This window comes from Felis catus, chromosome D3 (assembly GCF_018350175.1).
Source record: "Felis catus isolate Fca126 chromosome D3, F.catus_Fca126_mat1.0, whole genome shotgun sequence".
Taxonomy (NCBI): Eukaryota; Metazoa; Chordata; class Mammalia; order Carnivora; family Felidae; genus Felis; species Felis catus.
Window position 1 is genome coordinate 44,535,682 of NC_058379.1, and position 15,225 is coordinate 44,550,906.

Below are 15,225 nucleotides of genomic sequence, written 5' to 3' on the forward strand. Positions count from 1 at the left end.
ACTGAAGCAGGCTTGGCACTGACAGCTGAGAGCCATGAGTGGTGAGATGGCGACCAGAGCCAAAGTCCGCTGAGCCACCCAGGCGCTCCACTGGCCTCATTTTCTTCTTATCAAATATGGGGAATGGGCTAATTTGAGGTTTCATACTTATGCTTACTTATACTGCAGAGGTTTTGATGAATTCCTGTAGAGGCCTGCAAAGTAAGAGGAAGGGAAAACTACAGGTGAGCTCTAGCCTTGCTATATTGTATCACTACCTAGCTCCCTTTATAGATCAAATGCACAGGATAGGAACATAGGGTCTGTGGAGTAGTTAGGGAGAAGAGAAAAGAAAACCACTAGGCTAGATCATTCCTTAAGATCTTTTTCATTTTAAGGGCAAATAAAATTCTAAGTTATTATAACTAATCTTTGGTATCAATAACAAAAGTCTTTCTAAATATTAGATTATTATGTCTTAATAAGTATAAAACTCCACAGTGAGGTAAATACAATTAAATATGTGGAAAGCCATTATTAATATACTGTGCTTGATGTAAAATGTAAGGTTGCACTATTACAAATTGGCCTTTAATCAACTTACTTTACAAAGTCAACCATAAGTATAACTTGTATCGTAGCTATATTTTTTCCAAAGTTGTTTTATCAATTTATTAATTTAAATGATTAATCTAACTGGTCATCATGAAAAGAATGAAACCAGAAAAGATCCCAGAGAGAGAAGGAAGAGTTGGTAGGCAGGAATAATTAATAGTGCCCTTAATTGAACAGCTGCAGTTAAGTAGCTCTGGCAATAGCATGTCTACAATTTCTGGGGTTGGGCTCCTGGGTGGCTCTGTGGTCCTTGAAATTGAGCCCCTTGTTGGGCTCTGTGCTGACAGCTCAGAGCCTGGAGCCTGCTTTGTATTCTGTGTCTCCCTCTCTCTCTCTGCTTCTCCCTCACTCATACTCTTTCTCTCTCTCTCTCTCTTAAAAATAAGCATTAAAAAATAAAATTTCTGGGGTCAAAATATTTTGAAATGGACTAGAAATTGGTTGGCCTATTCTGAACAAATATTTTAACTTTTGTTTAGTCTCTCAAATTAGCTCTATTTGAACTTTGGGACTCCATATTTGTATTTTCCTCAGTTTTATTTACGTGAAAAATTAAGAATATTTTATTTGATTACATGATAATTAATTGGTCACATTTTACACTCCCTTTCTGCCCACTTGATTTTGATTATTTGATTCTGCGGGAGTATTCCCGCTCCCATGACTCTCAGGAAAAGCAATAATTTACGCTAACAATGCCTCTATGCTGGGCTGAAAAACAAGAGTTTTATTTTTTTTATTATTTTTAATGTTTATTTATTTTTGAGAGAGAGAGAGAGAGAGAGACAGAGCATTAACGGGGGAGGGGCAGAGAGAGAGGGAGACACAGAATTGAAGCAGCAGGCTCCAGGCTCTGAGCTGTCAGCACAGAGCCCGACGCGGGTTCGAACTCACAGACCGCGAGATCATGACATGAGCCAAAGTCGGATGTTCAACCAACTGAGCCATCCAGGGGCCCCAAAAATCCTACACACCATAATGTTATTTAAGTAATAGCCAGAAACCACTCTTACAGTCAGTCCTCTTATTTTCCTTTCAAGGTTGTCTTTTGCATTCAGGGACTGAATGATGGGAGTTATCAATGGGCAAGGTGCATGTAAACTCTCCCAGGAGCTTGTACTGTTTGGAGTCTACTTAGCACCCTGACTCCACTTGAAGACAAGACACACCTTCCAAAGGACTTTGTACATTGCTCACATTCGGTACCATTCTACCGAATGGTTAAAATACATCCCTAGGGTTGCTGGGGTGACTCAGCCTGTTGAGCATCTGACTTTTGATTTCATCCCAGGGTTCAGGAATCGAGCCCCACCCCTCGCAAGAGTCTCTCTCTTCCTCTGTCCCGCTCCCCCCTCCCCCCCCAAAAAGTACATCCTTAATCACCCACTCTGGTTTGAAATGTTTGCAATTTACACATACAAAAATACAGGTCGCCCTTAATCTGTGCTATAATCTATTCTATTTCCGACCCTGTTAAAAAAAGACTAAAACAACACGGAATCCCAAACACATACTCTACACCGAGGTACACTAGAATTTAAAAATTAAGACTGACCTCTTCATAGCTACCCAGTTTCAGCGCCCGGGTCGGATCCCAATCTCGGTTCCGATTTCCTCCAGCCCACCTCCAGGTCAGTGGGACGGATTTCTTGCTCCGCCCCTTTTCTCACAACCAATGGGGCGCGCCTCACCACCCGTAGGCCACAACCCCATTTACCGCCCCTCCCAGCGCCTCTGGCTGGTCTGGCCGTCTAGCCCCCCCCCCCCTTTTTTTTTTTTTTTTTTTTTTTTTGGGCCAGGCGCATGCGCACTCTCATCGGGCCCTGGAGAGACGCTTAGGGATCGATTTTCTTCTCCTTTCTTTCCCCAGTCGCGCGACTCTCCAAAACCCTTTCCGCCCTACTGTTGCTGAGGATTCCCCTCCTAGTGAGAGAAGGGGTTGTTCCAGTCTTGAGTGCGTCAGTATCCGGATGTGGAGCCGCTCTCGCCCGGCGGGGACTCTGTGGCGGGGCGGAGCGCGGCGGCGTGCGCGGGGGCACAGAGAAGGGGGCCCGTGGGCCCGGGCGCTCGCCGGACGCTGGGAGGTACCACCGCTGCCCACGGGGGAGGAGACGGCGCCGGCACTCGGGCGCCCACCCCGGATCGAGGGGCTGGGGGAGAAAAAAGGCCGACAGTTAAGCTTGCTCCCCGCTGCCCTCGCCGTCCCCCCCGGGCTAGCCTCCCCCGGCCCCCTGCGCTCCCCGCGCTCCCGGCCGGGGGAGAGCGTGGTTTCCTGGCGGCCGTCGCTGTAGCCCGGCCGGGGAGCCCGGAGGAAGCGGGGGAGTCCCCGCCCACGGCCCCCTCCCCTCTGCCCGCCCGCCGCCGCCGCCTCTGAGCCGCTGCGGTCCGGCCTCCAGTCCGAGCGGGGGGCGCGGCGGCGGCGGCGACGGCTGGAGAGCGGCTGTGGGCTTGTCGGGGACCGCGCCGCCGCCCCCGTGAGTTATTCCCACGTCCCCCGGGGCTCGCTGCCGCTCCCGCCGGCGCCGAGAGTCCGGCCCGGGCCCAACTCCCTCACGGGCCCACCGGCGGCGGCGGCGGCGGCGGCGGCAGAGCCCACCGCCCGGGCCCCGATGAGTAACTCCCGGAATAACCGGGTGATGGTGGAAGGGGTCGGGGCCCGGGTGGTGCGCGGCCCGGACTGGAAGTGGGGGAAGCAGGACGGCGGCGAGGGCCATGTGGGCACGGTCCGGAGCTTCGAGAGCCCCGAGGAGGTGGTGGTGGTGTGGGACAACGGCACCGCCGCCAACTACCGCTGCTCTGGGGCCTACGACCTGCGCATCCTGGATAGCGCGCCCACGGGTAAGTCTTGGCCCCTGGCCCAGGGTCTGCGCGCGTGCGGGGAACGGGCGAGGCCCGGTGGGCGTCGGGACGCCTGGGAGAAGCCCGAGATGGAAAGGGAGAGAGCCAAAGGGATTTTGGGTTCAGTACCTCGTAAACAAAAACTTGCCGAAAAGACACCGCTGCCCCCACGGGAAATGATGGCTGCACCGTCACCAGGATGCTTTCAAGCCTGGAGGGCACAAAGCACCGGGAAAACAACAGACCGTTCCCCTCCTCCTCCTTCTCTAGGGAAAGGGTCTGGAGAGGCCTGTCTAATAAGCCATTGAAATTAATCAGCCACCGAGTGATAACTGTCTGAAGAGAGGCTTGCCTAGCCATATGGTCTTTAGTTGGCGGGTTACAATTGCCGAGGGGATTCTGGTACCTCGGATTGTTGAAATGCCAATTATGTATGTATGTATGTATGTATGTATGTATGTATGTACGTACGTAACGTACGTACATTTGTATGTATGGCCTCCTGTAACACATAGAAAGACAGACTTGGAATTAAGTAGCCAGATGTTAATTGGGACTTTGTAGAATGATTTTTCACCTCAATTGGTTCATTACCAGTAGAGGGAAAAACAGTCTAAGCTGCTGAACCATTTCTTTGTGTTAAAGACTTTTTCCAAGTGGATTAGACGCCAGATTTTTTTGTGTGTAAGGTTATGTCAGAGACTTACCCATTCACAGGAGTCAGTTTGATTCACAGAATTTCAGGGATCTGTTATTGACTCTAGAATTTTTATGAAATGGGGTAAACTGAACTTTATTTTATTGGATTATTTTAATCAAGGCTATATTTATAGATTTGTCCATGATATCTATTTAGTTGAAAATAATTCAAATTTAAAATTTGTTACTTTTCAGAATGCATAAAGAAGCTACTTTAAAAAAATTGAGGTATCATTGACATACTAGTTTTACATGTATACATAATGATTCGATATTTGTACATATTGCAAAACGATCATCCCAGTAAGTTTAGTTAACCTCTGTCACCATCCATAGTTGTAAAATTTTTTTTCCTTTGTAATGGGAACTTGTAAGATTTACTCTCTTAGCAAGTTTCAAATATTCACTACAGTGTTATTACTTGTAGTCATCATGTAAAGTACACTTTACATCCCATGACTTATTTATTTTATGACTGAAAGTTTGTACCTTTTGACACCCATCACCCATTTCACCCACTCTCACTCACCTCTGGTAACTACCAAGAGGTAGTTTCATTATATATATATATATATATATATATATATATATATATATATATATATATATATGTGTGTGTGTGTGTGTGTGTGTGTATAAAAGGGAAAGAAATGTAAGAAAGTAAAGGATAAAGAAAATGTGCCATATATATATATGCCATATATGCATATATGGCATATATATATATGGCACATTTTCTTTATCCTTTCATCCATTGATGGACATTTAGGTTGTTTCCTTGTCTTGGCTATTGTAAATAATGTTGCAGTGAACATGGGAATGCATATATCATTTTGAATTAGTGTTTTCATTTTCTTCCATTAGTTACCCAGAAGTATTGCTGGATCCTATAGTAGTTCTATTTTTAATCTTTTGAGGCACTTTTCCATATTGGCTACACACATTTATGTTCCCACTAACAGAGAACATCCTTGTTTTTGTCCATATCCTTGCCAATGCTTGTTATTTCTTGTCTTTTTGATAGTAGCTGTTCTAACAAATGTGAGGTGATACCTCATTTGTGGTTTTGATATGCATTTTTGTGATGATTAGTGATGTTGAGTATTTTTTCATGTGTCTTGTTGGCCATCTGTATGTCTTTGAAAAAATGCCTCTTTAGATCCTCTGTCCATTTTTTTTTTTAATTTTTTTTAACGTTTATTTATTTTTGAGAGAGAGAGAGACAGAGCATGAATGGGGGAGAGTCAGAGAGAGAGGGAGACACAGAATCTGAAACAGGCTCCAGGCTCTGAGCTGTCAGCACAGAGCCCGACGTGGGGCTTGAACTCACGAACCGCGAGATCATGACCTGAGCCGAAGTCGGACGCTCAACCGACTGAGCCACCCAGGCGCCCCTGTCCATTTTTTTTTTTAAGTTTATTTATTTTGAGTAAGAGAGCGTGAGCAGGGGAGGGGCAGAGAGAGAGAGAGAGAGGGAGAGAGGGAGAGAGAGAGAGAATCCCAAGTGGGCTCTGTGCTATCAGTGCTATCAGTGCAGAGCCCAACCCGGGCTCGTTCTCACGAACTGTGAGATCATGACCTGAGCTGAAGTTAGACACTTAACCCGACTGAGCCAGCCAGGCACCCTCTCTGTCTATGTTTTAATCAGATTTTTTTTTTTTTTTTTGCTGTTGAATTGTGCGGGTTCTTTATGTATTTTAGATATTAATCCCTTATATGTATTACTTGCAAGTATTTTCTCCCATTCAGTAAGTTGCTCTTTCCTTTCGTTGATTGTTTCCTTTGCTGTGTAGTGGCTTTTTAGTTTGATGTATTCTCACTTGTTCATTTTTGCTTTCGTTGCTTTTGGCATCAAGTCCAACAAATTCTTTGCCAAAATCATTGTTAAAGAGCTTACTTCCTATGTGTTCTTCTAGGAGTTTTATGGTTTCATGTCTTAATGCTAAAGTCTTTAATACATTTTGAGTTAATTTATAAGTAAGCTACTTCTACGGCTTGATGATTGAGTTTGACAAAGCTTAACAAATCTGAAATGGGTTTATATTTATTATTAGCAGCAACAAAAAGGAAACTAACACAGGCCAACTCAGTTTTTTTGAACAGATAATTCATAAAATTGTGTTTCTTAGCTGGCTTTTTAAACATTGAGAAGAATGAATATGCATGCCCCAAAGAAAAGATTCAACAGTACAAAAAGGGATAGCTATTGATATCACCTTCTTGTGTATTCTTACATAATACTCTATTTATTGCAAGCATATTTATTAATATACTGTAAATCTACTGCCTTTTAAAGGTACAAATGGTAGTACACTATATTCTCTTCTGCATTTTTGTTTCTTTCACTTAATAGTACATATTGGGAATTGTTCCATGTTATTAGCACATATAGGTCTACCTTATTCTTTCATAACTGCATAGTATACCAGTTGACTGGATGTAATAATTTATGTAATGTGTTTTATTGATGGGCATTTATATTGTTTCAGGTCTTATTTACAATGATGCAATGAATAAATCCTATGCATATGTACTGAGTACTTTTTTTAATTTAAAAAACATTTTTTTAATGTTTATTTACTTTTGAGAGAGAGAGGGAGGGAGGGAGGGAGTGGGGGAGGGGAAGAGAGAGAGGGAGACACAGAACCTGAAGCAGGCTCCAGGCTCTGAGCTGTCAGCCATAGAGCAGGACGCAGGGCTTGAACTCAGCGAACTGAGAGATCATGACCTGAGCCGAAATTGGACACTCAACTGGCTAAGCCACCCAGGCACCCCAGTGCTGAGTACTTCTAATGTGGAATTGCTAGATCAAGGGGTACACATACTTAACATTTTGATAGATGTTCGTTAACTGCTGTCTAAAGACATTTTACCACTTTATACTCTCAACAACACTGTATGAGGCATGTACCTGTTTCTGCACACTCTTAAAATTTTATCATGCTAGTTCAAGCTAAAGTTTGACCACAACTAAATAATTTGGAGGCATCTTGGTATCAGTAATTGCAGGTTTATGGGGAAATTTAAATATCTTTCCAGGGTAAAGTGTAACAAATCCTATACTACAGCAGTTTTTGAAGGGATGTTAATGTTGTCTGTGTGTTTTGTGGTATGGAGTATATCTGTCATAAATAGTTTCATTATCTTTTATAAAAGCAGGTGTTTTTAGAGGTAATTTTTTTAAAATCTCAGTTTAATTTACATGACTTTATACATTTAATTTGTAATATGTAACAATTCATCTTGTTCATCTGATTATTTTAGCAGACATTTTAAAAGCATTTCTAGGGACGCCTGGGTGGCTCAGTCGGTTGAGCGTCCGACTTCAGCTCAGGTCATGATCTCACAGTCTGTGGGCTCGAGCCCCACATCGGGCTCTGTGCTGATGGCTCAGAGCCTGGAGCCTGCTTCCGATTCTGTGTCTCCCTCTCTCTCTGCCCCTTCCCTGCTCATGCTCTGTCTCTCTCTGTCTCAAAAATAAAAACATTAAGAAAAAAAAAATTAAAAAAAAGCATTTCTAGATACAGGATAGCTAGCCTTCTTATGCAGTGCTGTTGAAATATTTTAATTTCTATGATTTAATTTCTTCACTTTTATTTTGTTTTCCTTAAAGGATTGAACAGATCACAAGTTCTTAGATCTAATTTTGCCCCAGGACTATAATACTACTTTCAATTTTTTTTCTCTTTTTTCTTCAAAATATTTAACAATTAATATCTGTTGGTACTTTATTATATTCTTGAGATTTATTAAATATTACATTTATATTGTACTTGATATTTATTTACATAATAGTTAAAAATAAATTTAACCTTTTTGAAATAATTTCAGGTTTACAAAAATAATAAAATTAGTAAAAAGACTTCCTTTTTGCCCTTGCTCATCTTCTTCAGATGTTAACAGCTTACAAAGTACAATTACTGAAACCAGAAAAATAACATTAATATTATACTATTAACTAATCTACAGACCTTATTAAGATTTCATCAGTTGTCCTACTAATGTCTTTTTTCTGGTCCAGGATCCAATCCAGGATCACTCATTGCATATAGTAATTGAGCTGCATATGAACTGTCAAATTCTCCAGCTTGTCGGTCTTTATTCTTCTATTTTTTCACTTTATCAAGGTTCTTAATGTTTTGAGTTTTCTTTGTTCCAAACAGCAGCTCAAAGTTCCAGTCATTCTATACTGTTGAAGCCAAGCTTTGCTGTTGACAGAGATATGACATTGTCATATCTAAACTATCAGATCTTACCCAAAATTCAAATTACTGAAAAGTTACTTCATATATGTAAAGCTACTTTTGTTTTATTGGTTAGGGGCAACATAGATAATTGCATTACCAGGTGTGGGAGAAAATTTTCAGTTAGAAGTTAGAAGACAGCTAGCTGACTTTTTTCTTTATGTATGAGATATATGGATTAGATCAATTTAAATAAAAATTTTCTTCTAGCTTTAAAAGTTTGATTTGATGTAAATAGTAAAGAACTAATAACTATTTATATAGCTGACTCAACTAACCTGGAAATGTAAATTAAGAAAAGATATCTTTCACCTCACCCCAGTCAGACTGACAAAAATTTAAAGTCTAAAAGTAGTATGTATTGATAAAGAATATGGGGAAATCAGAACTCTCAGGTTATTGGTGGGACAGAAAATAGATACAACCACTTTGAGAAGCAATTTGGCAGTCTTGTAAACTTTACAAACGCACATATCCTGCAACTGAGAAAATCTTTTAAGTGTATGTCCATGAGATCCTCAGGCACAAATCTGTAAAGAGGTTATGTATAGAGAAATTCATTGTAGTATTTATAAAACCAATAATTTGGTAACTACTAAAAGTTTATATGTAATTTGTATATAATGTTACATGAGTCTCATACAGTAAAATATTAGTTAAAATGAAAAAAATTAGTGTATATTTACCAATTATATGTTGAGTAAAAAAAAGTAGGTTTCAAAGAATTACTGTAGGGGTGCCTGGGTGGCTCAGTTGGATAAGTGTCTGACCCTTATTTCAGCTCATGTCTTGATCTCACTGTTCGTGAGATTGAGCTGGAGTGGGGCTCTGTGCTGTCAGTTTGGGATTCTCTCTCCCTCTCTCTCCCCCTCCCTTTCACTCTCTCCCCCTCCCTTTCACTCTCTCCCCCTCCCTTTCTCTCTCTCTCCCCCTCCCTTTCTCTCTCTCTCCCCCTCCCTTTCTCTCTCTCTCCCCCTCCCTTTCTCTCTCTCTCCCCCTCCCTTTCTCTCTCTCTCCCCCTCCCTTTCTCTCTCTCTCCCCCTCCCTTTCTCTCTCTCTCCCCCTCCCTTTCTCTCTCTCTCCCCCTCCCTTTCTCTCTCTCTCCCCCTCCCTTTCTCTCTCTCCCCCTCCCTTTCTCTCCCCCTCCCTTTCTCTCTCCCTCCCTTTCTCTCTCCCTCCCTTTCTCTCTCCCTCCCTTTCTCTCTCCCTCTCCCTTTCTCTCTCTCCCTTTCTCTCTCTCCTTTTCTCTCTCTTTCCCTTTCTCTCTCTGCCTCTCACCTGCTTGTGTGTGCATGTACACTCTCAATAAATTAAAAAAAAAAAAACTTAAAAAAAAGACACCAGACTCAAAATTACATATAAAAAACCAAAAACCACAAAGAATTACTGTAGATAATACTGTGCTTCATATGTAAAATTTAAATACTGAAAATTATGGAAAAATATATGTGGAAAAAAGGTAAATAAACACTTAGGCTGAAAGGATCCAGCCTTCAGCATGGTATTTTGGTATTTTGCTTATATTCAGAATTTTTTGTTTTGTTTTGTTTTGTTTTTTAAATGAGAGCAAGGGGCACCTGGGTGGCTCAGTCTGTTAAGCGTCAGACTCTTGACTTGGGCTCAGGTCATGATCTCCCGGTTTGTGGGTTCGAACCCTGCATCGGGCTCTGTGTTGACAGTGCAGAGCCTGTTTGGGATTCTGTCTCCCCTGCTTTCTGACCCTCCCCTGCTTGCTCTCTATCTCTCTCTCAAAATAAATAAAAATAAACTTAAAAAATGTTTTTAGGGGCGCCTGGGTGGCTCAGTCGTTAAGCGTCCGACTTCAGCTCAGATCACGATCTTGCGGTCCGTGAGTTTGAGCCCCGCATCAGGCTCTGGGCTGATGGCTCAGAGCCTGGAGCCTGCTTCGGATTCTGTGTCTCCCTCTCTCTCTGCCCCTCCCCCGTTCATGCTCTGTCTCTCTCTGTCTCAAAAATAAATAAAACGTTAAAAAAAAAATTAAAAAAATGTTTTTAAAAAGGAGAGCAGTATGGTTTTTCTTCATTGTTTTAGAAAATCTTAGTTTAATATATTAGTAAATCAGGTCTGATTCTAAATTCAGTTTGATCCCATTCTTGATTTTGCTAGATGCTTTAGCTTTTAGGATACCTCATAAAGATAGATAATCCGAAGCGATGAAGTGCATTTCTGAGTATATTATACTGGTTTTTAAGCTTTTATGTCTTGGCTTCAAACCCACTCTCTGTATTCTACCCTGTGAGGCTGGGATGGCTTCTGCATGTATTTTTTTTGCCAGCTGGATCCTTGCTGGCTCTGCCAATAGGGGGCGCTCAAAGGAGACTGGAAGGCTAAAGTGGGAGAAGGAACTTGCTGTTTTGTTTTTCTTGCTTTCTTTTGGCATCATCTCATCTAGCAGGATTTCAGTATCAGTATTTGATTCCAGGTTACTTCCAATATAACCAGAAACATCATCAGTGTGTCCCCACTCAGTGACACCAGCACCAGCCAGTCACAACCCCTTTATAAAGGTCTGGATCCTACCCCTATAGAATCCCTCCTTTAGTAATCCCATTTTTTTTCATTGTTTCCCTATTTCTAGAAGTGGTGGATTGGTGTAGTTTATGTCTCCTTACTGGACTGTAACTAATACAGTATCTTCATTAAATCTCAATTTTATTTTTCTATTCCATTTACCAGTTAAAGTTTTTAATTGAAATTTAGCTAGTAATTTTGTTTTTTCTGATGCTAGTCATTTCTTACATATGAATTAGAAGGTGTGTTACTTTTATATTTTGAATCAGTGAATTCTGAATTTACTGAATTTAAAATGAAGTGAAATATTATTTTAAGGATGTGGGTATAAAAATTTATTCATGATATGCGTCATTGGTATTAAAGACCATATAATGATGTTTTGAAACCTCTCTAAACACCAGTTTTCACTTTGCTTATTCTAGTTTCTTTTGGACAGCATTTATTTTCTCATGTCATCTTTACCTGGGACACATTAAATAGATGTAGTTAAAAAAAAAGTCTTATAAGGAGCATACCACTAACACCTACTTTTCATCACAGAAAAGGTGTGCAATTTTGAAGCATTTATTTTTCATTTATTTATTTTGTAAATGAAAAATATGGAACTCATTCTTAATTTTGCCTTTTAAGCCCTTTGTCTCAAGATAATCAACAGCATACTGTTTTATGTTACTAGCATACATTCGACAAATCTGCTTAAGTAGGCACAAAACAGTTGCAGCATGTCTTAATGTGCCAGAGGTGAGCAACATTGTTAGGACCAGTTGCTCTCAAACCCCCTCACCTCCAGGACACCTGTGTTCTCTGTGTGAGTTGTGAGTTTTTGTGTGGACTCCCTGAGGGTGCTGGTGTCAGCTCAGTGATTTACAATTAGTGAAACTTAATCTCAATCTTAATATTTTTAGAGAAAAAATAAATATAAAAGTTTCAGTGGAAATCCAACCCCCCCCCCCTTTTTTTCAGAATGCTTGGGACCAAGTGTATACTTCTGGATTTTAGAACTATAATATGGTATGTGTGCAACATAGTACATAACATCCACTTTGAGGTCCACAGCAGTACCATGTAATCAAATAAATTAACATTTCTTCAGGGAAGCATATGAATAATTATACTACAGGGATGATAAAGACTACATCTATATATAGCCTCTTGTTTGTTCAGATCAGGGTTTATGACTAACTGAGTTTGCTGCTAACTTACAAAAACACTTGGAGTTTGGCATTATAGATAAGACATTGTGGATTTCGATTTTCTCTTGCATTTCACAGAATCTTGTTCTATATACCCTGAGCATGTACCTCACTGTGGAAACCATTGCTCTAAGTCACCTAGCAAGAGCTTATGCATTTTAAGTATCTATGGGAAAATGGCCTTTTTTTTTGTTTTTGTTTTTAAGAACATTTCTCCTTTTTTTTTTTTTTTAATTTTTTATGTTTATGTACTTTTCAGAGAGAGACAGAGACAGAGTGTGAGCAGGGGAGGGTCAGAGAGAGAGGGAGACACAGAATCCGAAGCAGGCTCCAGGCTCTGAGTTGTCTGCACAGAGCCCGATGTGGGGCTCGAACCCACAAACTGCAAGATCATGACCTGAGCCAAAGTCAGAGGCTTAACTGACTGAGCTACCCAGGAGCCCCAAGAACATTTCTCCTTCTTAAAACTCATTTCTTTACTCACACATTTTCATATGTCCCTACATCATTTAGCTTGCCTCTTCTACCATTTTATCTGGATTACAGTGATAGAACATTGCCTCCATTGGAACTAGGAACATAGCAACGATTTTTATTTATTTTTTAATGTTTTACTTTAATATTGAGAGTGAGAGAGCGTGAGTGGGGGAGAGTCAGAGACAGGGAGACATAGAATCCGAAGCAGATTCCAGGCTCTGAGCTGTCATCACAGAGCCTGATGTGGAGCTCAAACCCACGAACTTCGAGATCATGACCTGAGTCAAAGTCAGATGCTTAACCAACTGAGCCACCCAGGTGCTCCTTTATTTTTATTTTTTTTAAATTGAAATATAGTTGACATAGTGTTATATCAGTTTCAGGTGTACAACAGTGATTCACCAATTCTGTAGTTACTCATGCTCACCATGGTGAGTGTAGTTATTGTCATCATACGAAGTTATTACTGCATTATTGACTATATTCCCTATACTGTACTTTTCATCTCTAAGTTATTTATTTTATAACTGGAAATTTGTACCTCTTAAACCCCTTCACCTATTTTGCCTATCCCCCTACCCCTCTCCCTCTGGCAACCACTAGTTCTGTATGAGTGTGTGTCCCTTTTATGTTGTTGTTTTTTATTCTTTTTTTTTTTTTTTTTTTAGGTTTCATATATAAATGAGATCATACGATATTTGTCTTTTTTTGGTCTGACTTATTTCACTTGGCATAATACCCTCTAGATCCATCCATGTTGTTGTGAATGGCGACTTTATTCTTTTTTATGGCCTAGTAGTTTTTGATTGTACATATCTACCACATCACGTTTATACATTCATCTATCATTAGACATGTAGGTTGCTTCTATATATTGGCTATTGTAAATAATGCTGCAGTAAAAATAAGGGTGCATGTATCTTTTTGTATTAGTAAGTGTTTGCATTTTTCTTTTTAAAATAATTTTATTTATTTAGTTTTTTAATGTTTATTTTTGCAGGAGAGGGAGAGACAGAGCATGAGCGGGTGAGGGGCAGAGAGAAAGGGAGACACAGAAACTGAACTGGGTTCAAGGCTTTGAGCTGTCAGCGCAAAGCCGGACAGGGGGCTTGAACTCACAAACCACAAGATCATGACCTGAGCCGAAGTCGGATGCTTAACTGACTGAGCCACCCAGGTGCCCCAAATAATTTTTTTTTAAGTTTATTCATTTTGAGAGAGACACAGCATGAGTCAGGGAGGGACAGAGAGGGAGAGAGAGAGAGAATCCGAGGCTGGCTCCATGCTGCCATTGGAGAACCTGATGCAGGTCTCAAACCCACAAAACATGAGATCGTGATTGAGCTGAAACCAAGAATTGGATGCTTAACCTACTGAGCCATCCAGGAGCCATCTTTGGGTAATACCCAACAGTGGAATTACTGGATCATATGGTAATTCTAGTTTTAATTTTTTGAGGAACCTCCATACTGTTTTCCATTCTGGTTGCACCAGCTTACATTCCCACCAACAGTGCATGAGAGTCCCTTTTCATCACATCCTTGCCAGCACTTGTTATTTCCTATCTTTTCGGTACTAGCCGTTCTGACTGGTGTGATTGTTGTTTTGATTTGCATTTCTGGATGATTAGTGATGCTGAGCATCTTTTCATGTGTCTGTTGACCATCTGTATGCCTTCTTTTGAAAAATGTCTCTTTAGGTCCTCTGCCTATTTTTTTATTGTATTGTTTTGATGTTAAGTTTGATGTATTTTTTATATAGTTTGGATATTAACCCTTTACTGGATGTATCATTTGCAAATATCTTCTCTCATTCATAGGTTGCCTTTTCATTTTGTTGATGGTTTTCTTTGCTGTAAAAGCCTTTTATTTAGTGTGATGTTTATTTTTGCTTATGTTTCCTTTGCCTGAGAAGACAAATACAGAAAAATGTTGCATTTTCTTCCACAAATTCTAATGGTTTGGGGTCTTATATTTAGATTTTTAATCTAGTTTGAATTTATTTTCATGTATGGTGTAAGAAAGTTGTCCAGTTTCATTCTTTTGCATGTAGCTGTTCAGTTTTCCTAGCACCATTTATTCAAGAGACTTTTTCTTTTCTCTGTTGTATATTCTTGGTGTCTTTTGTAGTAGATTAATTGACCATATAAGTGTGAGTTTATTTCTTGATTTTCTATTATGTTCCATCGATCTTGTCTGTTTTCATACCAGTACTATACTGTTTTGATTACTATAACTTTGTAGTGTGGCTTGAAGTCTGGGATTGTGATACTTGTAGTTTTGTTTCTTCTTTCTCAAGATTGCTCTGGCTATCTGGGATCTTCTGTGGTTCCATACAGATTTTAGGATTATTTGTTCTACCTCTGAAAAATGCTGTCGGTATTTTGGTTAAGGATTACATTAAATCTGTTGATTACTTTGGGTAGTATAGACATTTTAACAATATTAATTCTTCCAGTCTATGAGCATGGTATTTCTTTCCATTTGTTTCTATCATTTTCAGTTTCTTTCATCAATATCTTACAGTTTTCACAGTAGAGGTCTTTCACCTCCTTGATTAAATTTATTTGCAGGTATTTCATCCCTTTTGATACAATTGTAAGTGGGATTGCTTTCTTAATTTATCTTTCTACTACTTCATTATTA

At 40.3% G+C, this 15,225-nt stretch overlaps 1 protein-coding gene across 1 annotated transcript in view; it reads left to right on the forward strand.

Moving 5' to 3' along the window:
* The first annotated feature begins 2,483 nt into the window (after positions 1-2,483).
* MIB1 (MIB E3 ubiquitin protein ligase 1) overlaps positions 2,484-15,225 on the forward strand; it is a 128,213-nt gene continuing 115,471 nt past the window's right edge. Inside the window, exon 1 of the mRNA XM_011288075.4 lies at positions 2,484-3,432. Within this exon, the coding sequence (XP_011286377.2) occupies positions 3,204-3,432 (229 nt within the window). The 5' untranslated portion in view covers positions 2,484-3,203. The remainder of the gene's footprint in view (positions 3,433-15,225) is intronic.